Source organism: Marmota flaviventris, chromosome 10 (genome assembly GCF_047511675.1).
Source record: "Marmota flaviventris isolate mMarFla1 chromosome 10, mMarFla1.hap1, whole genome shotgun sequence".
NCBI classification, from domain to species: domain Eukaryota; kingdom Metazoa; phylum Chordata; class Mammalia; order Rodentia; family Sciuridae; genus Marmota; species Marmota flaviventris.
The window spans coordinates 75,339,211-75,365,359 of record NC_092507.1 but is presented as its reverse complement, the minus strand read 5'-3'; the positions used below and the strand labels follow the sequence as shown (position 1 = coordinate 75,365,359).

The window sequence follows — 26,149 nt, the reverse complement described above, 5'->3', positions numbered from 1 at the left end:
GGTTCCCCTCACCTGATCTGACACCAAATCACTGAAAGCAGGCACCTTCATCTTGGGCCACCTTCATCACCATCTTCAGTGGGAGCAACTCCCAGGTTGGAATTCCGGCTGGCCAGGTACCCAGTTTCTAATTCCCCCTCTCCCCAGCAACCGCTAACCCAGCACAGTGACACCCTGGTTACCTTCACCATCCTGAGGGTAGGGATACCAGCTAACAACAGATGACCCCACCTATTGGATGAGAAGGGAAGCAGGAAAGATACTGATCTCCAACCAAAAAAAAAAAATACCTATTTCTTCCTTCAAGTTTTTTTTTTCCCTCTCCCTTTCTTCTCCCTCACATCCCCAACATATGTGAAATGAAATACTTTGCAAGAATCAGAATTTTGAGGACTGGAACATCTGAAGAGTATATTATAGTTGTGTTGCATATTCTTTATTTTTTTCATTGTTTTCATTTGTTTCTTTTTTTTTTGCATTTTATTTTTTTTTATTGTTGGTTGTTCAAAATATTACATAGTTCTTGATATATCATCTTTCACACTTTGCTTCAAGTGGGTTATGAACTCCCATTTTTAGCCCATATACAGATTGCAGAATCATATCAATTACACATCCATTGATTTACATATTGCCATACTAGTGACTGTAGTGTTCTGCTACCTTTCCTATCCTCTACTATCCCCCCTCCCCTCCCCTCCCCTCCCCTCTTCTCTCTCTACCCCCTCTACTGACCTTCATTTCTCCCCCTTGTATTATTTTTCCCTTTCCCCTCATTTCCTCTTGTATGTTCTTTTGTATAACCCTGAGGGTCTCCTTCAATTTCCATGCAATTTCCCTTTTCTCTCCCTTTCCCTCCCACCTCTCATCTCTGTTTAATGTTAATCTTCTTCTCATGCTCTTCGTCCCTACTCTGTTCTTAGTTACTCTCCTTATATCAAAGAAGACATTTGGCATTTGTTTTTTAGGGATTGGCTAGCTTCACTTAGCATAATCTGCTCTAGTGCCATCCATTTCCCTGCAAATTCTATGATTTTGTCATTTTTTAATGCAGAGTAATACTCCATTGTGTATAAATGCCACATTTTTTTAATCCATTCGTCTATTGAAGGGCATCTGGGTTGGTTCCACAGTCTTGCTATTGTGAATTGTGCTGCTATGAACATCGATGTAGCAGTGTCCCTGTAGCATGCTCTTTTTAGGTCTTTAGGGAATAGACCAAGAAGGGGAATAGCTGGGTCAAATGGTGGCTCCATTCCCAGCTTTCCAAGAAATCTCCATACTGCTTTCCAAATTGGCCGCACCAATTTGCAGTCCCACCAGCAATGTACAAGTGTACCCTTTTCCCCACATCCTCGCCAGCACTTGTTGTTGTTTGACTTCATAATGGCTGCCAATCTTACTGGAGTGAGATGGTATCTTAGGGTGGTTTTGATTTGCATTTCTCTGACTGCTAGAGATGGTGAGCATTTTTTCATGTACTTGTTGATTGATTGTATGTCCTCCTCTGAGAAGTGTCTGTTCAGGTCCTTGGCCCATTTGTTGATTGGGTTGTTTGTTATCTTATTGTCTAATTTTTGGCGTTCTTTGTATACTCTGGATATTAGGGCTCTATCTGAAGTGTGAGGAGTAAAGATTTGTTCCCAGGATGTAGGCTCTCTATTTACCTCTCTTATTGTTTCTTTAGCTGAGAAAAAACTTTTTAGTTTGAATAAGTCCCATTTGTTGATTCTAGTTATTAACTTTTGTGCTATGGGTGTCCTATTGAGGAATTTGGAGCCCGACCCCACAGTATGTAGATCATAGCCAACTTTTTCTTCTATCAGACGCCATGTCTCTGATTTGATATCAAGCTCCTTGATCCATTTTGAATTAACTTTTGTGCATGGCGAGAGAAAGGGATTCAGTTTCATTTTGTTGCACATGGATTTCCAGTTTTCCCAGCACCATTTGTTGAAGATGCTATCCTTCCTCCATTGCATGCTTTTAGCCCCTTTATCAAACATAAGATAGTTGTAGTTTTGTGGATTGGTTTCTGTGTCCTCTATTCTGTACCATTGGTCCACCTGCCTGTTTTGGTACCAGTACCATGCTGTTTTTGTTACTATTGCTCTGTAGTATAGGTTGAAGTCTGGTATCGCTATACCGCCTGATTCACACTTCCTGCTTAGCATTGTTTTTGCTATTCTGGGTCTTTTATTTTTCCATATGAATTTCATGATTGCTTTCTCTATTTCTACAAGAAATGCCATTGGGATTTTGATTGGCATTGCATTAAACCTATAGAGAACTTTTGGTAATATCGCCATTTTGATGATGTTAGTTCTGCCTATCCATGAACAGGGTATATTTTTCCATCTTCTAAGATCTTCTTCTATTTCTCTCTTTAGGGTTCTGTAGTTTTCATTGTATAAGTCTTTCACCTCTTTTGTTAGGTTGATACCCAAGTATTTTATTTTTTTTGAAGATATTGTGAATGGAGTGGTTGTCCTCATTTCCATTTCAGAGGATTTGTCGCTGATATACAGGAATGCCTTTGATTTATGCATGTTGATTTTATATCCTGCCACTTTGCTGAATTCATTTATTAGCTCTAATAGTTTCTTTGTAGAGCCTTGTGGGTCTGCTAGGTATAGAATCATATCATCTGCAAATAGTGATAATTTAAGTTCTTCTTTTCCTATTTTTATGCCTTTAATTTCTTTCGTCTGTCTAATTGCTCTGGCCAGCGTTTCGAGAACTATGTTGAACAGAAGTGGTGAAAGAGGGCATCCCTGTCTTGTTCCAGATTTTAGAGGGAATGCCTTCAGTTTTTCTCCATTCAGAATGATGCTAGCCTGAGGCTTAGCATAGATTGCTTTTACAATATTGAGGTATGTTCCTGTTATCCCTAGTTTTTCTAGAGTTTTGAACATAAAGGGATGCTGTACTTTGTCGAATGCTTTTTCCGCATCTATCGAGATGATCATATGGTTCTTATTTTTAAGTCTATTGATGTGGTGAATAACATTTATTGATTTCCGTATATTGAACCAGCCTTGCATCCCAGGGATGAATCCTACTTGATCATGGTGCACAATTTTTTTGATATGTTTTTGTATCCGATTCGCCAGAATTTTATTGAGGATTTTTGCATCTAGGTTCATTAGAGATATTGGTCTGAAGTTTTCTTTCATTGAAGTGTCTTTGTCTGGTTTAGGTATCAGGGTGATGTTGGCCTCGTAGAATGAATTTGGAAGTTCTCCCTCTTTTTCTATTTCCTGAAGTAGCTTGAAAAGTATTGGTGTTAGTTCCTCTTTAAAGGTTTTGTAAAATTCTGCTGTATACCCATCCGGTCCTGGGCTTTTCTTAGTTGGTAGTCTTTTGATGGTTTCTTCTATTTCCTCGATTGATATTTGTCTGTTTAGGTTGTCTATATCCTCCTGACTCAATCTGGGCAGATCATATGACTTAAGAAATTTATCGATGCCTTCACTATCTTCTAATTTATTGGAGTATAAGGATTCAAAATAATTTTTGATTATCTTCTGTATTTCTGAAGTGTCTGTTGTGATATTGCCTTTTTCATCCCGTATGCTAGTAATTTGAGTTCTCTCTCTTCTTCTCTTCGCTAGCATGGCTAAGGGTCTGTCGATTTTGTTTATTTTTTCAAAGAACCAACTTTTAGTTTTGTCAATTTTTTCAATTGTTTCTTTTGTTTCGATTTCATTAATTTCAGCTCTGATTTTAATTATTTCTTGCCTTCTACTTCTTTTGCTGTTGTTTTGCTCTTCTTTTTCTAGGATTTTGAGATGAAGTATGACATCATTTATTTGTTGGTTTTTTCTTTTTTTAAGGAATGAACTCCAAGCAATGAATTTTCCTCTTAGAACTGCTTTCAATGTGTCCCATAGATTCCGATTTGTTGTGTCTGTGTTTTCATTAATCTCTAAGAATTTTTTAATTTCCTCCTTGATGTCTTCTATAACCCATTGATCATTCAGTAACCTATTGTTCATTCTCCAAGTGATGTATGCTTTTTCCTTCCTTCTTTTATCGTTGATTTTCAGTTTCATTCCATTATGATCATATAGGATGCATGGTATTATCTCTACTCCTTTATATTGTCTAAGAGTTGCCCTGTGACATAATATATGATCTATTTTTGAGAAGGATCCATGTGCTGCTGAGAAAAAAGTGTAACTGCTTGATGTTGTGTGGTATATTCTATATATGTCAATTAAGTCTAGGTTATTAATTGTGTTATTGAGTTCTATAGTTTCCTTATTCAACTTTAGTTTGGAAGATCTGTCCAGTGGCGAGAGAGGTGTGTTGAAGTCTCCCATGATTATTGTATGGTGGTCTATTAGACTCTTGAACTTGAGAAGAGTTTGTTTGATGAACATAGCTGCACCATTGTTTGGGGCATATATATTTATGATTGTTATGTCTCGTTGGTGTATGGTTCCCTTAAGCAGTATGTAGTGTCCCTCTTTATCCCTTTTGATTAACTATGGCTTGAAATCTATTTTATTTGATATGAGTATGGACACTCCTGCTTGTTTCCGAAGTCCATATGAGTGATATGATTTTTCCCAACCTTTCACCTTCAGCCTATGTATGTCTTTTCCTATCAAATGCGTCTCCTGTAGGCAGCATATTGTTGGGTCTTGTTTTGTGATCCATTCTACTAGCCTGTGTCTCTTAATTGGTGAGTTTAAGCCATTAACATTTAGGGTTATTATTGAGATATGGGTTGTTCTTCCAGCCATATTTGTTTATTTCTGTTACTAAACATGGTTTGTTTTCCTCTTTGATTATTCCCCCCCCCTTTACTGTCCTACCTCCCACTGTTGGTTTTCATTGTTATTTTCCATTTCCTCTTCCTGTAATGTTTTGGCGAGGATGTTTTGAAGAGATGGTTTTCTAGCTGCATATTCTTTTAACTTTTGTTTATCGTGGAAGGTTTTAATTTCATCTTCCATCCTGAAGCTTAATTTCGCTAGATACACAATTCTTGGTTGGAACCCATTTTCTTTCAGTGTTTGAAATATGTTATTCCAGGATCTTCTAGCTTTCAGAGTCTGTGTTGAAAGATCAGCTGTTATCCTGATTGGCTTGCCCCTAAATGTAATCTGCTTCCTTTCTCTTGTAGCTTTTAAAATTCTCTCCTTATTCTGTATGTTGGGTATCTTCATTATAATGTGTCTAGGTGTGGATCTCTTATAATTTTGCACATTCGGCATCCTGTAGGCTTCTAGAATTTGGGATTCTGTCTCATTCTTCAAGTCTGGGAAGTTTTCTCGTATTATTTCATTGAATAGATTGCTCATTCCTTTGGTATGGAGTTCTATACCTTCCTGTATCCCAATGACTCTTAAGTTTGGTCTCTTAATGTTATCCCATATTTCTTGGATGTTCTGCTCATGGTTTCTTAACAGTCTTGCTGAGCTGTCTATGTTCTTTTCAAGTTGAAATACTTTGTCTTCATTGTCTGATGTTCTATCTTCTAAGTGTTCTACTCTGCTGGTAGTATTCTCAATTGAGTTTTTAAGTTGGTTTATTGCTTCCTGCATTTCTAGGATTTCTGTTTGTTTGTTTTTTATAACCTCTATCTCCCTGTATAGTTGATCCTTTGCTTCCTGGATTTGTTTGTGTAATTCATTGTCGAAGTGATCTTTCATTGTCTGATTTTGCTGTCTAATGTCTTCCTTGATACTCCAGATCATCTGAAGCATATATATCCTGAATTCTTTATCTGACATTCCATCTGCTGCAGCTGTTACCTCTTCTAAAGTTGAGTTGACCTGCATTGCTTGTAGTCCTTTCTTTCCTTGTCTTTTCATACTGCTTGCGTTTCTTTCTTCTTGGTGAAACTGTTGTGTTTTTGAAATTTCCCCCCCCATATATTTATATTGCTCTTGTATAGTTGAAAAGTCTCCCTTGCAGGTGCGGGCGGGGGCTCTGCTCTGCCCCTCCTCCAATTGGTGTGAGGTGTCTACCACGCCCGCGGACCCCTGGGCCTGATCTGCCTTTCTGTCGCAGGTCTGCCTACCTTGCAGTTGGGGGCGAAGGCTCTGCCCTGCCCCTCCTACCACGCCCGGGGACCGCTGGGCCTGATCTCCAGGTTGGTCGCCGGTCTGCCCACTTTGCGGGCACGGGTGGCAGTTCCGCTCCGCCCCCACTCCAATTGGGGTCACTTGACCACCACACAGGCGGGCCGCTGGGCCTGATCTGGGCGCGGGCGAAGGCTCTGCTCTGCCCCTACTCCAGTTGGGGTGAAGTGTGTACCACGCTGGCAGGCCGCTGGGCCTGATCCGCCGGTCTGTCGCAGGTCTGCTTACCTTGCTGGCACAGGCGGCGGCTCTGCCCTGCCCCTCCTACCACGCCTGCAGACCGCTGGGCCTGATCTGCAGGTTGGTCGCAGGTCTGCCTACCTTGCAGGCGCGGGCAGCGGCCCCGCTCCTCCCCTCTGGCTCGACGACAAAGTGAGAGAGACTTGGGTATCTGTGACTCACCCTCCCTACCAGGAGACCAACTGTTTCTGTCGCCGCTGGCACCAATGAAGTTCTCTCCTCGGCCGCTCTCCGATGACATCAGATCTCTGCCATGCTGGCATCCCCTGTTCTATGGCTGAATCCCATTTGCTTCTCTTCCAATAGGCGGAGCTGTGCCCTCCGAGCCGAGCTTCTGCCCTCTATGTGCTGACAGAAATCCCTGTAAGGTGGCTCCTGGGAGTCTCTCAATCCTGTTAGTCCAGAGCCCTTTCACTTATCCGGCCCCTCCCCCTGTTCCTCCTCCCAGCCAGCCAGCCAGGTCCTGTTCACCGGAGGCGGTTCCCCAAGGATCTGATTACACTTGCAGCCCCACCGCGTGTCCTATATCCCGAACGATGAACACCCTCTCTGTCATTCATCTAAGCCCCAGTGCTGTGGTGGGGTGATCTGGGAATCAACAGTTTAGTTTTTCCGGGCACCTTTGGTGGGCACGCCCCCAGAAACTGGCGGCTAAGATCTTGGGTGTCGCCGCTGGTGTTAAGGGGAGGTGGGGATCTGGAATCCCCTCTGCTTCCCTACAGACACGCCCCCGGAGAGATTCCCGAGGTTTCCTGGCTGCTTGTATCTGGAGGGGGTGGGAGTCACACACCTGTTAATGTGGATTCCGCTGGGAAGGAATTCTGTCGGCGGAACTCTGGTGATGTCAACTCTCTGCTATGGCGGGCCCCAGGCTCCTTGCCGGAGTGTCCGAAGGGAGGGGTGGGACTGGTCTGTCTCTGGTTGGTTTCAGCTCCCGGTTCGCTATTTCATGAAGGCCTGGCGAGAGACCTCTTCCTAGAGTCCCTGCACCGCTCCTGCTGCGCTGCGCCTCGGAGGCTATCCGCCCTGACGCGGGGGCCGCGTGCAGGCAGCCGACAGTCGCGCGGGCAGCAGCTGGCGGGTCTGGACCTCTGCGCTGCGTGGCGGAGATTCACTTGTCTAGGGCAAACTGTCACCTCCAAAAATCCTTCCAATTCCCGGCCGGTCTCTCTTTAGTGGAATTTTGCTAGGAGTTTCTCAGCAGGTCGAATCTAAGCGTATCCATGCGTCTCTCTGACCCAGTTGTTGAGGAGGTACTGAAAGCGCTGCCTCCCCACTCGCCGCCATGTTGGATCCCCTCTCATTTGTTTCTTTTATCCCACCAAAAAGACCAAATTTAAGAATTATCAGGATAGAGGAAGGCATAGAATTCCAAACCAAAGGAATGAGCAAGCTATTAATAAAATAATATCAGAAAATTTTCCAAACATGAAGAATGAATTGGAAAACCAAATTCAGGATGCTTACAGGACGCCAAGTGTACAAAATCACAACAGATCCACACCAATGCACATTACAATGAAAATGCCTAACATACAGAATAAGAAGACAATATTAAAAGCCATGAGAGAAATGATTCAGATTCCATATAGGAGGAAACCAATTAGATTATGTGCAGATTTTTCAACTCAGACCCTGAAAGCTAGAAGATCCTGGAACAATATATATCAAGCTCTGAAAGAAATGGACGCCAACCAAGAATCTTATATCGACCAAAATTAAGCTTTAGATTTGATGATGAAATAAAAACTTTCCATGATAAGCAAAAGTTAAAAGAATTTACAACTAGAAAGCCTACACTACAGAACATCTTCAGCAAAATCTTCCATCAAGAGGAAAAAAAACAATAATGAAAATTAGCAAAGAGAGGTATTACACTAAAGGAAATACTAATCAAAGGAGAAACCAAGTCAAGTTAAATACCAAAAATAAACAAAAATGGCTGGGAATACAAATCATGTCTCAGTATTAACTCTGAATGTTAATGGCCTAAACACATCAATCAAAAGACATAGACTGGCAGATTGGATTAAAAAAAGTAGACCCAACAATATGCTGCCTCCAAGAGACTCATCTCATAAAAAAAAAGACATCAACAGACTGAAGGTGAAAGGTTGGGAAAAATTTTACCACTCACGGGGTCTGCGGAAGCAAGCAGCAGTTTTCAACTTTATATCAAATAAAGAAAACTCCAAGCCAAAGTTAATCAAAAAGTATAAAGGAAGATATTTAATACTGCTTAAGGGATCCATTCATCAATAAGACATAACAATAATAAATTTATATGCCCCCCAAAAATGGAGCATCTACATTCATCATACAAAGTCTTCTCAAGTTCAAGAGTCAAATAGACCACAACACAATAATTCTGAGTGACTTTAACACACCTCTTTTACCACTGGATAGATTATCCAAACAAAAGCTGAACAAAAAAACTATAGAACTCAATAACACAATCAATAACTTAGACTTAACTGATGTATATAGAAAATTTCATCCTTCAATGAGCAAATACACTTTCTTCTCAGCAGCACATGATCCTTCTCTAAAATAGACCATATATTATGCCACAAATAAACTCTTAGCAAATATAAAAAAGGAGATACTACCATGCATTCTATCAGATCACAATGGAATAAAATTAGAAATCAATGATAAAATAAGAAATAAAAGCTGCTCCAACCCTAGAGACTAAATAATATGCTTCCGAATGAACAATGGTTTGTAATAGATATCCAGGAGAAGACTAAAAAATTCTTAGAGATGAATGAAAACATAGATACAACATATCAAAATCTCTGGGACAATATGAAGGCCATACTAAAAGAAAAGCTCATTGCATGGAGTTCATTCCATAAAGGAAGAAAAATTCAACAAATAAATGACTTAACATTACATTTCAAATCCCTAAAAAAGAAGAACAAATCAACACCCAAAGCAGTAGAAGACAGGAAATAATTAAAATCAGAGCTCAATTCAATGAAATTGAAACAATAGAAACAATTTTAAAAATTGACAAAACAAAAAGTAGGTTCTCTGAAAAAATAAATAAAGTTGACAAACACTTAGCCATGCTAACAAAGGAAAGAGAAAACTCAATATAATTACTAATATATGTGATGAAAAAGGAACTATCACAGACACTACAGAAATAAGAAGATAATTAGAAATTATTATGAAAATTTGTACTCCAGTAAAATAGAAAATATCAAAGGCATTGAGAAATTTCTAGAGTCACATGATTTGCCTAAATTGGATCAAGATGATATACACAATATAAATAGATCTATTTCAAGTTTGATGAAATAGAACCATCAGAAGCCTACCAACCAAGAAAAGTCCAGGACCAGATGGATACATAGCCAAGTTCTTCAAGACCTTTAAAGAAAAACTAATACCAATACTCTTCAATTTATTTCAGGAAATAGAAAGAGGGAATACCTCCAAACTCATTCTATGAGGCCAATATCACCCTGATTCCAAAATAGGCAAAGACACATCAAAGAAGGAAAACTTCAGATCAATATTTCTAATGAAAATAGATGCAAAATTTCTCAATAAAATTCTGACAAATCAAATAAAAAACATATTAAAAAGTTAGTGCACCATAATCAAGTGGGATTTATCCCAGGGATGCAAGGTTGGTTCAACATAAGGAAATCAATAAATGTAATCCATCACATCAATAGACTTAAAGATAAGAACCATATGATCATCTCAACAGATAAAGAAAAAGCATCCAACAAAATACAGCACCCATTCATGTTCAAAACACTAAAAAAACTAGGGATAACAGGAAATATCTCAACATTGTAAAAGCTATCTATGCTAAGCCCCAAGCAAATATCATTCTAAATGGAGAAAAAATGAAAACATTCCCTCTAAAAACAGGAAAAAGACAGGGATGCTGTCTTATATTTAACAGAGTTCTTAAAAAACTGACCAGAGCAATGAGACAGACTAAAGAAATTAAAGGGATACATATAGGAAAAGAAGAACTCAAATTAGCACTATTTGCCAATGATATAATTCTATACCTAGAAGATTCAAAAATTCTATCAGAAAACTTCTAAAACTAGTAAATGAATTCAGCAAAGTAGCAGGATAAAAACTCAACACCCATAAATCAAAGGCATTTCTGTACATCAGTGATAAAGCCTCTGAAACAGAAACAGGGAAAAGTACCCCATTTACAATAGCCTCCAAAAAAAAAATACTTGGGAATCAGCCTCACAAAAGAGGTGAAAGACCTTTACAACCAAAATTACAGAACATTAAAGAAAAAAATTAAAGAAGATCTTAGAAGATAGAAAGATCACCCTTGTTCTTGGATAGGTAGAATTAATATTGTCGAAATGACCATACTACCAAAAGCATCATATAGATTTAGTGCAATTCCAATCAAAATCCCAATGACATTCCTCATAGAAATAGAAAAAGCCATCATGAAATTCATCTGGAAAAATAAGAGACCCAGAATAGCTAAAGCAATCCTTTGTAAGAAGAGTGAAGCAGGTGACATCACTATACCAGACCTTAAACTATACTACAGAGCAAGACTAACAAAAACAGCATGGTATTGGCACCAAAATAGACTTGTAGACCAATGGTACAGAATAGAGGACAGAGAGACTAACTCACATAATTACAATTATCTTATATTAGACAAAGGTGCCAAAAACATACATTGGAGAAAAGATAGCCTCTTCAACAACTGGCGCTGGGAAAACTGGAAATCCATATGTAACAAAATGAAATTAAACCCCTATCTCTCACCATGCACACAACTCAACTCAAAGTGGATCAAGTACCTAGAAATTAAATCAGAGACCCTGCATCTAATAGAAAAAAAAGTACACCCACATCTCCATCATATTGAATTAGGCCCCTACTCCTTAATAAGAGTCCTATTACAGAAGAATTAAAATCAAGAATTAATAATGGGATGGATTCAAACAAAAAAGCTTCTTTTCAGCAAAAGAAACAATCAGTGAGGTGAATACAGAGCCTAAGCTTGGGAGTAAATTTTTACCGCTTACAATTCAGATAGAGCACTAAACTCTAGGGTATATAAAGAACTCAAAAAGCTAAACACACACAAAAAAACAAATAACCCAGTCAATAAAGGGGCAAAGGAACTGAACAGACACTTCTCAGAAGATGATATACAATAAATTAACAAATATGTGAAAAAATGTTCAACTCTCTAGCAATTAGAGAAATGCAAATCAAAGCTACTTAAGATTTCATCTCACTCCAGTCAGAATGGCAGCTATCAAGAATACAAACAACAGTAAGTGTTGGCAAGGATGTGGGGGAAAAGGCACACTCATACACTGCCGGTGGGACTGAAAAATGGTGCAGCCAATATGGAAAGCAGTATGGAGATTCCTTGAAAAACTTGGAATGGAACCACCAATGGACCCAGCTATCCCACTCCTCAGTCTATATCCAAAGGACTTAAAAACAGCATACTACAGGGACATAGCCACATCAATGTTTATAGCAGCACAATTCACAATAACTAAACTGTGGAACCAATCTAGATGCCTTTCAGTAGATAAATGGATAAAGAAAACGTGGTATATATACATAATGGAATATTACTCAGCAATAAAAGAGAATAAAATCATGGCATTTGTATGCAAATGGATGATGTTGAAGAATATAATGCTAAGTGAAGTTAGCCAAACCCAAAAAAACAAATGCCAAAAGTTGATTCATAGTGGCATTGGGAGTGGGAGCAAGGGAGGATTAGATGAACTCTAGATAGGGTAAAGGGGTGGGAGGGGAAAGGAGGGCGCATAGGGGTAGGAAAGATGGTGGAATGAGATGGATATCATTACCCTAAATTCATGTATGAAAACACGAATGGTGTGAATGTACTTTGTATACAACTAGAGATACGAAAAATTGTGCTCTATATGTGTAATATGAACTGTAATGCATTCTGCAGTTATATACAACAAATTAAAATAAAAAATAAAATTAAAAAAATACATAGCCTGATTAAAAAATGGGGAAAGGATCTGAATGGATGTTTTTCAAAACAAGAAATTAAAACATCAAACAGATAATTGTAAAACTGCTCAACATCATTAATACCAGTAAAACACAAATGAAAACCACAATGAGATCCCAGCCCATCTGTGAGGATGGCTATTATCAATAAGACAAAGGAGAACAGAAGTTGCTGAGGATGTGGAGAAAAGGGAGCCTTGTAGAACAGCTGGGGGGATGTGAAGTGCTGCAGCCATCATGGAAAACAGCAGGAGGATTTTCAAAAGAAGAGAAGAATCCTGAGCTTCTAAAGGCTGCCCTATCAGCTCTGTCACTGACTGGCTGTATGATCTTCAGCCACTTATTAGATCCTCATGCATTACAATTCTTTACTGCATAAATATAGAAGAAAGTAGTACCTAGTTTCCATGAGTCTCAGAATTAAATTGGTAATGCAAGAAAATAATCTGGAACTGTACCTGGTGTAGGACGTGAATGTTCAATGTCTGTTAACAACTGCTCCTCATCATCCACAATGTTACTATCGGCACACACCAGTTACCATCAACATATAGTATTAATCCACCATATCCAATTGAATATTATCTTACCCATTTGAGGTATGATACACTTCATAAAAACAAGGTTATTTCCTTTTATATTATACCTACTTACTTGGCACAAAAAAATATATATATACATATATATATATACTTTTTGAAAAATAAAAGAAATGGTTAGTTTTACCTGAATTCCTAGTTGCAAATTCTCTTTCGGAAAAACTATTTTCAGTTTATTTAAGAGTGTCTAATGAATAGTGCATATAAAATGTTATAAATGTCAATATATTGCCATTCTCTGCTTTGTTTCACAAATAGTGCTGTGAGCATAGAGTTTGAGACATAGCAACACCGACCCTGTGACCACACTCTGTTGGCCATCGCTATCTCCTTATTCCTCACCTTCACTCCTTTCCTGGGCACTAGCTTGTAGTCAAATTCCACCTTCTTCTTTGCTTCTAAGTAGAGCCTGTGGCCTCCAGGAACAGAGAATGCTCCTCTTGAGATGCTTTGCATCAGGGCCTCTGAAAGCTGCTCCAGCTGAGCCTGGCAGTATTTGACAGATGCCTCTTCATTCCGCAGCAAGAGAGCTTCCTTCTTTCTCTCTGTGGTTTCCTGGAAGGAAAATGTAGGGAAGTAAAATAATAAGAAGTTGTTAGAAGGAAGGTCCAGTGGGGATCCTCTCAGAAGAAGCCTTCTGACAGCCTCAGAGTGGGTCTAAGACCTGGAAACAAGTTGGGAGATATGCTTCCATTGATCGCAGGTTTGATCAATTCTCTGTGCAACTGAAAATCGCTTTAATGCCCCTGTGGTTAAGTTCTATCTCTGTAAAACAATGGAGATGGAAGACATGATGTTGGTGGTTTATTTAGCTAGGATATTAACAGTGAGCCCAAACCCTAATAGTCACTAATAACAAGTGAATTTTTAGAAGGAGGGGAAGGAAGAGGATGATGAGGATAGTCACTAATAAAAAGTAAATTTGTGAGGGAATGTGGATTTCTGTGGTTGAAATTATATCCATGGCAAACAATGTTGAAGGAGTGAATTGAGTGTATTCTGAACAGAATTTTGAAAGCTTCATAAATTCTTTCAGGGAGGGTTTGAATGTGGGAGGATACAGGGATAGATTTATTGATTTATTGACTGTTTGCTGGTTTTTGTAAATTAAAATCCAGTGGAATTTTTCTAAGATTTTTATACTGTTGTGTCAGTTCCAGATCGACTAAAGGACAAACTTCCAGTGAAGGTGCAGAATTAGGCAGTCCCTGACAGTTTTCTCCCTTAGTGTCCACACCCTGCCTTGTCCCTGGGCCTGTGAATGTGATGAATATTAATCCTATGATTATGTTACATAGCACAGGTTAACTTTAAAAAATTGAGAGTACTCCATTGGGCATCACCTAATCATATAAGCTTTTAAAAGCAATTTTCTCTGACTGTGGCATAGAGGAAATCAGAGAGACTACAGAAGAATTTCATTGCTTGAAAGTGGAGAAGGCTTCCCCAGAGCACCAACATGAGAACTAAGGTCAAGTCACTCCTTGTTTTCCATGGATGGTGCACTGAGCAGAGCAGTCTGTGCAAAGATCTGACTATGAGCTAAGACATTCTTATTGTGTTAAGCTGCTAATCACTGGATAATTTGTCTTGCAGCAATACTAAATTAAGGGTGAACAGTATCCTGAAGAGCCCTGTTGCCCACAAAAATAAATAAATAAATAAATAAATACAAATAAGTAAAATAGGTTCTTTCTATGATGAGAATGATGCAAACTCTGGAATCAAAAATATGGAGTCAAGTCTCATTCCAGAAGGAGAGGAATAAGGAAGGATGAATAAAAATTCAATTACAATAAGCTTCTTCTGGAACTCATGATTGTCGTCCTTGAAGGAGTGCTCCATGAAGACTGCGATGGCTTCCTTCTCACAGGCTGTGTGCACCTCCAGCAGCTCCTGGAGTGTGTCTGTGGGGAACTGCACCCGCTGGGCCATCTGCTCACTGTAGTGGTCGGCTGCCTTCTGCACGGCTGCTGAGTTCTCACGCTGGGCCAGAGTGGTCACTGCATTCTCCAAGCAAGGAATGGTTCCTTTGTTGATGGCATTCACGTAGGTTTCCACCAGAGTCCCCAACCCTAAGTGACAGGGAATACGTGGGAAGTCTTACCCATCATTTTTACAGACTTTAAGCATTGTCTTTACAATAACAACAAACACTCTATTTATCTCAATGTTTTCTTCTGTACTTCTTTCTTGTTCTTCCTTGGTTATCTCCTCTCTGAATTAATCACAATTTAATAACACTGTTTTTCCTATACACTCCTTCTTTTATAGTTCTCACATTACCTCATTAAGTAATTACTAATTGCAACCAAGAGGTTTTTAGTGTTTCCTAGAAAAATACTTTCCTATTTAAATAAAGTAAAAGAGTCTATCATAAAGTAAATTACATAATTTGTGAGTCTTGATTTAAAATAAAAATGAAAGTTTCCTTGTAAAAAATATTATCAAAAATTTACAGAAAGCAACATAGAGTTTGGAAACAAACATAGGCCCACATCGAGACTTCATGATTGCTTGGAACACATGCTCCTGAAACCAGTGCTGTTTAAATTTGTTTCTCAAACACAATGAGCTGGCCTGGGACTCATGACCTGCTGATTCTTTTCTGACTAGTTTCAACTCATAAAATATCTTGTATATTCTCACAGGGATACATTCAATCCTATGGGACTTTCCCTCTACTTGCAGATTTCTCTCCTTAGTAGTAGCTTCTGATGAGTATACTTCCTTAGGGTGCTCATTTTGTGAGATGTGTTGGACTTCAACAAGTCCTCAGATATGAAAACTTTAAGGAAAATGCATTTCTTTTTTTTTTAATTTTTTATTGTTGGTTGTTCAAAACATTACATAGTTCTTGATATATCATATTTCACACTTTGATTCAAGTGGGTTATGAACTCCCATTTTTACCCCGTATACAAATTGCAGAATCACATCAGTTACACATCCATTGATTTACATATTGCCATACTAGTGTCTGTTGTATTCTGCTGCCTTTCCTATCCTCTACTATCCCCCCTCCCCTCCCCTCCCCTCTTCTCTCTCTACCCCCTCTACTGTCATTCATTTCTCCCCCTTGTATTATTTTCCCCTTTCCCCTCACTTCCTCTTGTATGAAATTTTGTATAACCCTGAGGGTCTCCTTCCATTTCCATTCAATTTCCCTTCTCTCTCCCTTTCCCTCCCACCTCTCATCCCAGTTTAATGTTAATCTTCTTCTCATGCTCTTTGTCCCTACTCTGTTCTTAGTTACGCTCCTTATATCAAAGAAGACATTTGGCATTTGTTTTTTAGGGATTGGCTAGCTTCACTTAGCATAATCTGCTCTAATGCCATCCATTTCCCTGCAAATTCTATGATTTTGTCATTTTTTAATGCAGAGTAATACTCCATTGTGTATAAATGCCACATTTTTTTTTATCCATTCATCTATTGAAGGGCATCTAGGTTGGTTCCACAGTCTTGCTATTGTGAATTGTGCTGCTATGAACATCGATGTAGCAGTGTCCCTGTAGCATGCTCTTTTTAGGTCTTTAGGGAATAGACCTAGAAGGGGAATAGCTGGGTCAAATGGTGGTTCCATTCCCAGCTTTCCAAGAAATCTCCATACTGCTTTCCAAATTGGCCGCACCAATTTGCAGTCCCACCAGCAATGTACAAGTGTACCCTTTTCCCCACATCCTCGCCAGCACTTGTTGTTTGACTTCATAATGGCTGCCAATCTTACTGGAGTGAGATGGTATCTTAGGGTGGTTTTGATTTGCATTTCTCTGACTGCTAGAGATGGTGAGCCTTTTTTCATGTACTTGTTGATTGATTGTATGTCCCCCCTCTGAGAAGTGTCTGTTCAGGTCCTTGGCCCATTTGTTGATTGGGTTATTTGTTATCTTATTGTCTAATTTTTTGAGTTCTTTGTATACTCTAGATATTAGGGCTCTATCTGAAGTGTGAGGAGTAAATATTTGTTCCCAGGATGTAGGCTCCCTATTTACCTCTCTTATTGTTTCTTTTGCTGAGAAAAAAACTTTTTAGTTTGAGTAAGTCCCATTTGTTGATTCTAGTTATTAACTTTTGTGCTATGGGTGTCCTATTGAGGAATTTGGAGCCCGACCCCACAGTATGTAGATCGTAGCCAACTTTTTCTTCTATTAGACGCCGTGTCTCTGATTTGATATCAAGCTCCTTGATCCATTTTGAATTAACTTTTGTACATGGCGAGAGAAAGGGATTCAGTTTCATTTTGTTGCATATGGATTTCCAGTTTTCCCAGCACCATTTGTTGAAGATGTTATCCTTCCTCCATTGCATGCTTTTAGCCCCTTTATCAACTATAAGGCTCCCTGGTGGTCTAGTGGCTAGGAAAATGCATTTCTGAGTGTGGCATGAATGCCTGCTTCTCCACATTTCTTACAAAAGCAAACAGAATTACTGACAAACTCACAAAAGAATCACAGTGTTATCATACATACTGAACCCCCCAGAGACACGCACTGGGACAACAGAAACTCACAATTTCCAGTGACAATGATTCCCCCTCTCAGGGTCTTGGTCTTCGCATTGGTGAAAACATAGGAACAGAAGTTCTTTGATTGCACCTGAAAATTCTTTTCCAGCTGGTTTTGTGGAACTTTATCAATGTGAGATAACAGGCTTCTGTCATTTGTAGGCCGGTCAAAGACAAAACACTTTCGTTTTGGAAAGAAACATCTAATTCTCTCTCTAGAGTTATTGGATTTTTGGATTTTTTTATTGTTTCCTATAAAAAAGAACACTGATTCAGGAGATAAGCCTTCAGGCAAAGAGATTGAGATTTTTCTATGAATCTTTGTCTAAATGTAATTCTCAAGCCTGTTGATCTTTTCTTTTTTAATTTCTTTTTTTTTTTTTTTTGTAGTTGTAGATGGACAGCATGACTTTATTTTTTATTTTATTTTTATGTGGTGCTGAGGACTGAACCCAGTGCCTCACACATGCAAGGCAAGCACTATGCCACTGAGCTGTAGCCCCAGCCCAAGCCTGTTTATCTTTATTCAATCATAGAAAGCAGTGTTATGCTAACTTGAACATCCATTTTTTTTTTATCAGAGCTCAGAGTCAAGGAAGTATTTTTGGAGAGAAAGAAGAGATACTCATCTCAAATGGAGAAACTTGTAAATGGTCTCCTTAACCCTTGTGTAGTGGTAAACCCACTGTAAAGTATTTATTAAAAGTTTGAAATGACTGATTAATCACAAAAATTGTCAGAAAGACTTTTCTGATATTGTAGTCCCATGTCATAAAGAAGATGTAGGCTCTTCACTAAAGTAATGCTAGAAATAAGGACAGATGTTGCTGGGAGGACAGATGATACCCAGAACTGTAGAGAAAATGTTTCTCAATCAAAGCCCCGAATCCACACACCATAATTATGTTTAGAAATTCCTTCAGCAGAAAACTGCATTAAAGTGAATTTCAATTTAATATGTACTTCTTGATATCGGATTATTTTGAGTTTGTCTCACAGATATTCTGTGGCCTAAATCAGCTGTTCAAATAGATGTTAATTTAAAGAATGAATACACATGGGTATTGATAAGTACCAGTACTTATCTACTCTGTTAAATATACTCCATGTGATTACATTTGTAATAGTAACATGATACCATGTAAGTCTGTGGGATAAATAAGGTGATGTTGTCAAAAAGGTAAAATGAAAGGTTAGACAGTATTCCTGGAATTATGTGTTGCTTCTCCCTCCACCCATGAATGATTCATTATACAAACATCTTTTCTCTGAAGGATGTAACTATCTACTTTAGTATAATGAGTGAAATATTTTTAAAAGTAATTCTTTATATTTCCTGTGATTCTAGGTTTACTCATATCTAGTGTGATAAACTCTTTTCCTCAAAATAGAAGAAGCAGTAACACTTCATAAGTAATATATGAGCCTTAGAAGTGGTAGCATTGACTGTAATCCTCATTATTTTTCATTGTACTATTGTTCTAACATACATGGTGCAACAATGAGGCCTAAATTTCCTTAGTGAATTTAAATTTGGGCCTCTGAAGATTTTTATAAAGTAAATATAAAAATCATGGTCACTTGTCAATCATCAATCATCATTAGCAAGGGCCTCAATCCATTCGCAAATAAACAGGTATATCAAGCACTAAGACAGGGCTTAGTTAATCCCACTTCCTTATTGAACCTCCCCACACCAAGGCCACCCTCGGATACCTGAAATCAGCTTCAAAGCATTCTCCAGGTACTCATCTTCTGTGATGGGGTGTCCATCCAACATCAGTTCCAGTGTGAAATCTCGAACAGTCCAAACAAAGTCTGGAAAGAAACTTACAAACTCAGACGAGTCCTCTACTTCATCTGGTGTGGGGTCAGATTTTGCCCTGATTAGATGTGTTAGTTCAGTCACATAGCTGGGATCCTAGCTAAGGAATGAGAAGCACCACAATTTTCAGATCTCCCTTAGAAACAAGTTTTATAAATATTCTTTTCTCCCCATGTCCATTCTTTATTAATATATATATTTTTTTAGTTGTAGATGGACACAATACCTTTAATTTATTTATTTGTTTGTTTTTTGCTTGTTTATTTTTATGTGGTGCCCGGGATCAAACCCAGTGCCTCACGCATGCTAGGCAAGCACTCTACCACTGAGCCACAACCCTGGCACCCCATGTCCATTCTTACTCAATCAAGACAATTAAGTTAGAAGAAAGAAGAAACAGCCTGAGTTGCCATTCTCTTAACCTCAATGAGACATAGTTGTTTGGTTCTTGGAAGGATACTGTAGCTGTTCCAGGGCATGTTGGTAGATGATGCCCATGCTGTTGTAGACAAATGTGCTGCTGAGAAGCACAGCCAGGGCAAAGATCCAGGAGTCATTCTTAGGGTCACCCTAGAAATCACATGGGAACAAAGAATTTAGTAGTCCACTCTTCATTCCATCATTTATGTAGTTTTTCATTCCTTCTTTTTTGTGTGGGGGAGGGTACTAGGGATTGAACTCAGGGGCACTCGACCACTGAGCCACATCCCCAGCCCTATTTTGAATTTTATTTAGAGACAGGGTCTTAGCACCTTGCTTTGGTTATGGCTGGCTTTGAACTCACCATCCTCCCGCCTCAGCCTCCCCAGTACTGAGATTACGGCCTGCACCACCGCTCTTGGCTTCATTCCTTCTTTTAGCTATACTATTTCTGAATATAGGGGAAATAACAAAATTATAAGATAATGCTAAATTCAAATCTCTTTATTGATATTTATATTGGTCCCTCTCAGAATATTAGTTTGTTTAGCTATGAAGGCAAATGAAGGTCATTCTCAGTGTGCATAAAATAGTTTAAAAAATGCCTAGAACATAGTAGATGTCCCGTAATATGTGGGCAATTGTTATTACAAATTTCATCATAATCATGGTTATACTAAGGATGCAAGCACTATCCAATTAAGTTCAACAACCCTTTTTTCGACATCTGACAAAATGCCAGACCTGCATTTGATTTTTGTAGATACAAAGTTTCCATATGATAGTCCCTGCTCATAGGAATATCACCTTATGAAGGCAAAGTTACATGTAACAACATATAAACACAGCTCAAATGATAATCTGTGAGGAGAGGAAACCAAAGTTATTTAAAAAGAAAAAGGAAAATGCTGGGAGCCATTAGCCAAGTAGGTATGACAATTTCCTTGCCAGCGTACCCCATGTTGCTGACATGTTGCAGTGACATTGAATGTAGGTGACCTTGCTCAAGGACCAAGGCAGATTAGGGTGTTCCCGGTTTTAAGATAATAGTGTTTAGGGCGTTCCCAGTTTAGGTTCCAGGTTTAAGGTTTAAGATTATTCCTGCTGGGAATAGGGCGTATCCTGCTGCCTGAGTTCCCCTTGAGTTCTCACGGGATTCAGACAGTATATTTTGGAGATAGAAGCCCAGTGGAGGTGGATTTGGGCAGAGAACGTGGATTTGGGCAGAGAACGTGGATTTCCCCAGAACGTGATTGTAGACGGCTGGTGTGAGTTCGGGAATAAAGAGTTGCTGTTTGAATCTACAAGCTGTGTGGTGGCTCGTGATTTTGTGCCCAGCCAGACTGCGGCAGGAAAAGAAAATAGCAGAGTGGAGAGGCCCATGAATGTGAATAATTGCTCTGGGAATTCAGAGCAAGAAGTCATTAGCTGAGGTTTAAAGAGCTGATAGAATATAGACTTGTGGAGATGCAGGGGTCCAGCAAGTGGAAGGACCAGCAGCAGCAAGTCTCACTGGTTAGAACACAAGTTTCTTTTATTTCACTGAAGCAGTGAATGTGCAGGCCAGAGTGAAAAGAGGACTGAAATGAGATAACAGCAAGACTTAAAAGGCTTTGAAATAGATCCAGATCCTGTTACAAGTTCTAACATCAGCCATCGGTTTTGCTGCCTTCGGGTTATGTTTTATTCTCTTTAAAATTGCAATTAGATATAAAGAAAGGGTTTTATGCAAACTACAACATATTACAAATCAATGAGATTCAAACTAATATAAATTAGGAGAAAAGACTGATTGCAACTAATAATGTAAAGATGAATTATCTAAAATTTTACCATTTGCTATATTTTTGTTGGGTCTAACTCATGCTTTTAGATGGTGAAAATTTCATCCGGAGCTCAGAGACCTGGACCAAAATCTTAATGATAAAACTGAAGATTATTAAAATGGATTCCTTCAACAAAAGGCTATTTTCATGGCCTCTACCTGTAAAGGTACCAAACCCATTGACCCCACAGGTGAGAGCTTTCTTCAGGAAGCTTTCCCTAACTCTCATGGCTGGATCAGTTTCCCACTTTTTGCATTTCTTTCCTTCTACTGATTTCATTCCATATTTCTTGTCTCTACAACCAGGCTCTAAGTCTTTACCTTATTAAGTGATATATTTATAGTACTTAGCACAGAGCCCTGGACTTCAGCTATTTAATGTATATTTATTAAATTAAATTGCACATCTCAGTATTAAAAATAAAAGATCTGTCCTAATTTACCGAAGTAATGGTTTGGATATGGGGTGTTCCCCAAAAGCTTATATGTGAAATAATGCAAGAAGGTTCAAAGGAAATATGATTGCGTTATCAAAGGCCTAATATTCTCTCTAATGTGCACATGCTGAGGTGGGGGAGGGCAGAGTGGACAGACATAACTTTTCTATGTTCCTGTATGAATACATGAGCAGTATAACTCCACATCGTGGACAACCACAAAAATGGGAAGTTACACTCCATGTATATCTGGTATGTTGAAATACAGTCTACTGTCATATATAACTAAAAAGAGCAAATAACAATTAAAAAAAAATTAGAAGAACTGGGGCTGTAGCTCAGTGGTTAAACACCCCTAGGTTTAGTCCCAGTATTGGAAAAACCACAGTAACAACAACATAAAGCCCATTTATATTCTCTCAGAGAGATATAAAATATAGAGAGGTTCAGTTTATCTTTCATGATACAAGTTTTTTGAGAATAAGATGTGTTAGAATTAACCTGATTTTTGAATATGAAGTTTTTGTGTTTTTGAAAGAAAATTATTACTTCTTTAAAGTTAAAAAGAAAGAAAGAAATGATTAGGTTATGAGAATCTTAACCATCAGTGAATTAATCCCCTGATGGATAACTGAGTGGTAATTGAAGATGGGTAGGTTGTGGTTGTAGGAGGTGGATCCCTGGGGGTGTGTCTTTGGTGTGCAAATTTGTATTTGAAGAGTGGAGTCTCTTTCTCTGTTTCCTGATCATCCTGTGAGCCACTTCCCTCTGCCACATCTTGCACATGGTGTTCTGCCTCACCTCCAGCTCTGAGGAATGGAGCTGGCTGTTTATGGAGTGAGGCCTCTGAAATTGTGAGTCCCCAGATAAACTTTTCCTCCTAAAATTGTTGTTGTCAGGTATTTTTTTCACAACAGCGAAAAAAACTGACTCAAACAACCAAGGTATTTTAGGTTGCTTAGGGAAGTTTGAGGAAATGGAATTTAGCCTCATTATTCATAATTGAATTGCAAGTACAGGAATATGACATGATAGTCAAACTGAGGTGACCAATTGAATGGCACATGAATAAAGAGTACAGCACATTCTCTGCCTCACCTTTTCCACATCTCCCAGGCCCTCAGTGTCCAGGAGGACCAGGGTGTGGTTTGGCTTGCTGGGGTGGGGCACACACCACATCCAGATGCCCTTGGTCTCAGCCCTCACTGTAGATCCCAGGGGGAAGCCTGTGAGGGAAGAGGAGAAGGCAACATAGAGTGAAGCTGAGAGGTAAAGCTGTCTGGGGTTCCAGTGGTTAAATCTGTAGGAATGTACAGTGTCAAGCAAGCATAGTGTTTGCCAGTATTTCACAAGGATAAATAATCCACGTGTTGTCTATCTTTCTCAAAAAACCCCTTCATGCCTCAAATTCACATTATTCTTTCAAGTGCTCAAATTATTTCACCTTAAGAATTAGTGTAAAATCTATCATCCTGTGCTGTCATCCTATGTATTTTTATCTGACCAGGAAGAGCTGCAGTGTCCTCTGGCTGCAGGCTGAGTTCAACCAGTTGGAAACACCAGTGGGAGACCAGAACATGTGTTCCTCCAGCTTCCATTGTGCTGGGCCACAGTGTCCCAGGGGCTTGTTCCTCTACCTCAGGTCACTGTTCCTTTCCTGTAGGTCCATCCAATAGTTCTTCTCTTTGCCACACCATGGCATCCACTCTAAGCTCACCTCAACAGTGTACCAGAAGCCACTGCTACTGCCACTCACCAGGTGCTTTATCACACCTGGCTGGATTCCTTTACCCACAATCTGACCTTGGAAATAGTTCCTCCATTCAATGCTCAATTACCCTGTGAATGGGTGCTATGGGTTGGATCCAGAATGTCTCCAAAGACACAAGTATTTAAGTCTTGGCCCCCAGTTTGGCACTACTGGGAGGAACCTTTAACAGGTGGGGCCTGGTGGGAGGACTTCACATTATTGAGTATGGGGGAAGGGGTGCCCTTGAAGGGGATTGTGGGATCCTGATTTCTTCCTTCTTTCTTTTTGTTTCCTCTTTGGTTTGCCATGAGGTGAGCAGACTCTTGCTTTTCCATAAGCCTCCTTGCCATGATATGCTCCCTAACCACAGGCCCAAAGCATCAGGGCAAATCAATCATGAAACCTCCACAACTGTGAGTCAACATTTTATCTCCATCAGCTTAATTATCTCAGGTATTTCTTATAGTGATGGAAAGATAATAATTTGGTCAGCTGTGGCCTGCAAAGACCTGTACTGTACTGAAACATTAGCTTTTGCAGGTTTCCTCTCCCCTTTCTCCCTCCCTATTGAGTTTTTTTTTTTTTTTCTTTCTCCTATGAACTGTACTTCGTTGCCCCATCAGGAGGATATAAATGAAGGGAAAGCAGGAAAGACCTGTGACACCTGTTGACTTTCTTTACAAACATTTAATCCCACAGGAGAAAGGATTTGAAGACTAGTCCTGGAACCAGTGGCTGACACGACCTGTCCAGCAGTCCAAGACTTTGACCACCTGCATACAGTAATGCTTCCTTTCTTCAACTGGGAATAGAAAGGAAGTGACAAAAATTACTAGAGGATTGTTTCAGCATGACCTGGGACATCCCATTTCCACAGCCTCTGTGAGTTCCATAAATAGGTAGGAAGTCTACAATTTCTTATATAATGGTAGCATCTGATTTCTGATTGGTATGGGGTAAGCCTAATTCCCAGCCTAACTTTAGAGAGGACAAAGTGTGGTGAGAAATCATCACTCTCAAGAATCCAAGGTATAATAAAAGGAAAATGAGTCATCCACAAAGAGGGAAATAATGGCCTGGTTTTGCTTTTGAACCTCGACTGGAAGTGAATCAATTTCTTTCTGTTATTATTATGACACTATGATGTGGAAGGTTGGAGAGTCACAGCTGAGATGTTTAAAGTACTTTGGAACCATAAATTCCTTTAGCAGAGCATTGGCAATGATCTCATTGTTGCCTGATGTTGTTGTTGTTATTATTATTATTATTGTTGTTGTTGTTGTTGTTGTTGTTAGATGGACAGAATGCCTTTATTGTATTTATTTTATTTTTATGTGGTGCTGAGGATTGAACCCAATGTCTCACACATGCTAGGTAAGCGCCCTGTCACTGAGCCACAGTCCCAATCCACTTGATGTTATCTTGAGTAGAAAATAAGAACAATACTGCTGAAACTTCCTTTCTATTATCTGTGTCTTAGAGTCTCAAAACTTTCATCTCTCAAAATATGGCTTATTAATTTGTTTCTTACAGGTAAGAAAAAAAGTGTCTTTCCTTGACTGATGAAATCAGGACAACAATCCCATTTACAATAACTTAAAAAATAAAAATACTTTGGAGTAAATCTAACCGAGGAAGTAAAAGACCTCTATAATGAAAACTATAGAATAAAAGAATATAAAAGAATGGGAAGACAAAATGCTTTGTTTAGGCCACAATGGAAGAATGGCCAAAAGAGAAGAGGGGAGAAAAGCAGAGAGGGAAAATGGAAGGAAGGGAGAGAGGTAGAAAAACAGAACAAGGGAGGGGAGGAAGGAGGAGTGGAGGGAGAGACAGATAGAGGGTGCGGGGGACCCCAGAGATTAGAAGACTGACTTTTCACATAGTAGGAAATATAAATTTCCAGGTGCTTGCCTGTATTCATAGTGAGATAGATAATGTACAACTATCCAGTTCATAGATCAGTAAGAGTTAAGAGTTTGTCTTATGTTACCAATTATTTTCAGGATGTGTGGAAACCTAAGAAAAAGAATGTAAATGGCACAAAAGTATGAAGACATATATGGAAACTGCAATCCAGAAATTCCACTTCTGGATATAAGGCACAGGAGTTTTGTACATGTGCACACCAGGATATAAATATAAGAATATTTATAACTACCTTATTCATTAAAGATAAAACCTGGAAATAACACCACTGCTCATCAACAACTAATGGATAAATAAACTGGTACAAGCATACTCTAAAGTACTGAAAACAAATAAATTACAGATATGCGTGACAAACAGAGGATGCTCATAAACTTCTTGTTGAGCAAAAGAAGCAAGACACACAAGGATACATACACCACAGTCTCTTTTACATAAAAGTCAAAAGAAAGTTGAACTAAGATATTTTGTAGACTGAATAATAGACTATAGAAACATTAT

The 26,149-nt window shown here is 39.0% G+C and overlaps 1 protein-coding gene and 1 long non-coding RNA gene across 3 annotated transcripts in view; one reads left to right on the top strand and one right to left on the bottom strand.

The window, feature by feature from the left end:
• Nucleotides 1-26,149, top strand: part of LOC139707261 (uncharacterized) — a 214,889-nt gene that overhangs the window by 108,963 nt on the left and 79,777 nt on the right. The window lies entirely within an intron of this gene.
• LOC114092519 (guanylate-binding protein 3-like) overlaps nucleotides 1-26,149 on the bottom strand; it is a 38,729-nt gene that overhangs the window by 8,469 nt on the left and 4,111 nt on the right. Inside the window, exons 3-8 of one of the 2 annotated variants that reach the window (XM_071618017.1) lie at nucleotides 23,068-23,195; nucleotides 19,748-19,857; nucleotides 19,179-19,375; nucleotides 17,469-17,714; nucleotides 14,750-15,030; nucleotides 13,298-13,510 (exon numbers count right to left, since the gene is read on the bottom strand). In XM_071618017.1, coding sequence (XP_071474118.1) covers nucleotides 13,298-13,510; nucleotides 14,750-15,030; nucleotides 17,469-17,714; nucleotides 19,179-19,375; nucleotides 19,748-19,857; nucleotides 23,068-23,195 — 1,175 coding nt within the window. The remainder of the gene's footprint in view (nucleotides 1-13,297; nucleotides 13,511-14,749; nucleotides 15,031-17,468; nucleotides 17,715-19,178; nucleotides 19,376-19,747; nucleotides 19,858-23,067; nucleotides 23,196-26,149) is intronic. The other variant, XM_071618018.1, reaches the window with a different exon arrangement.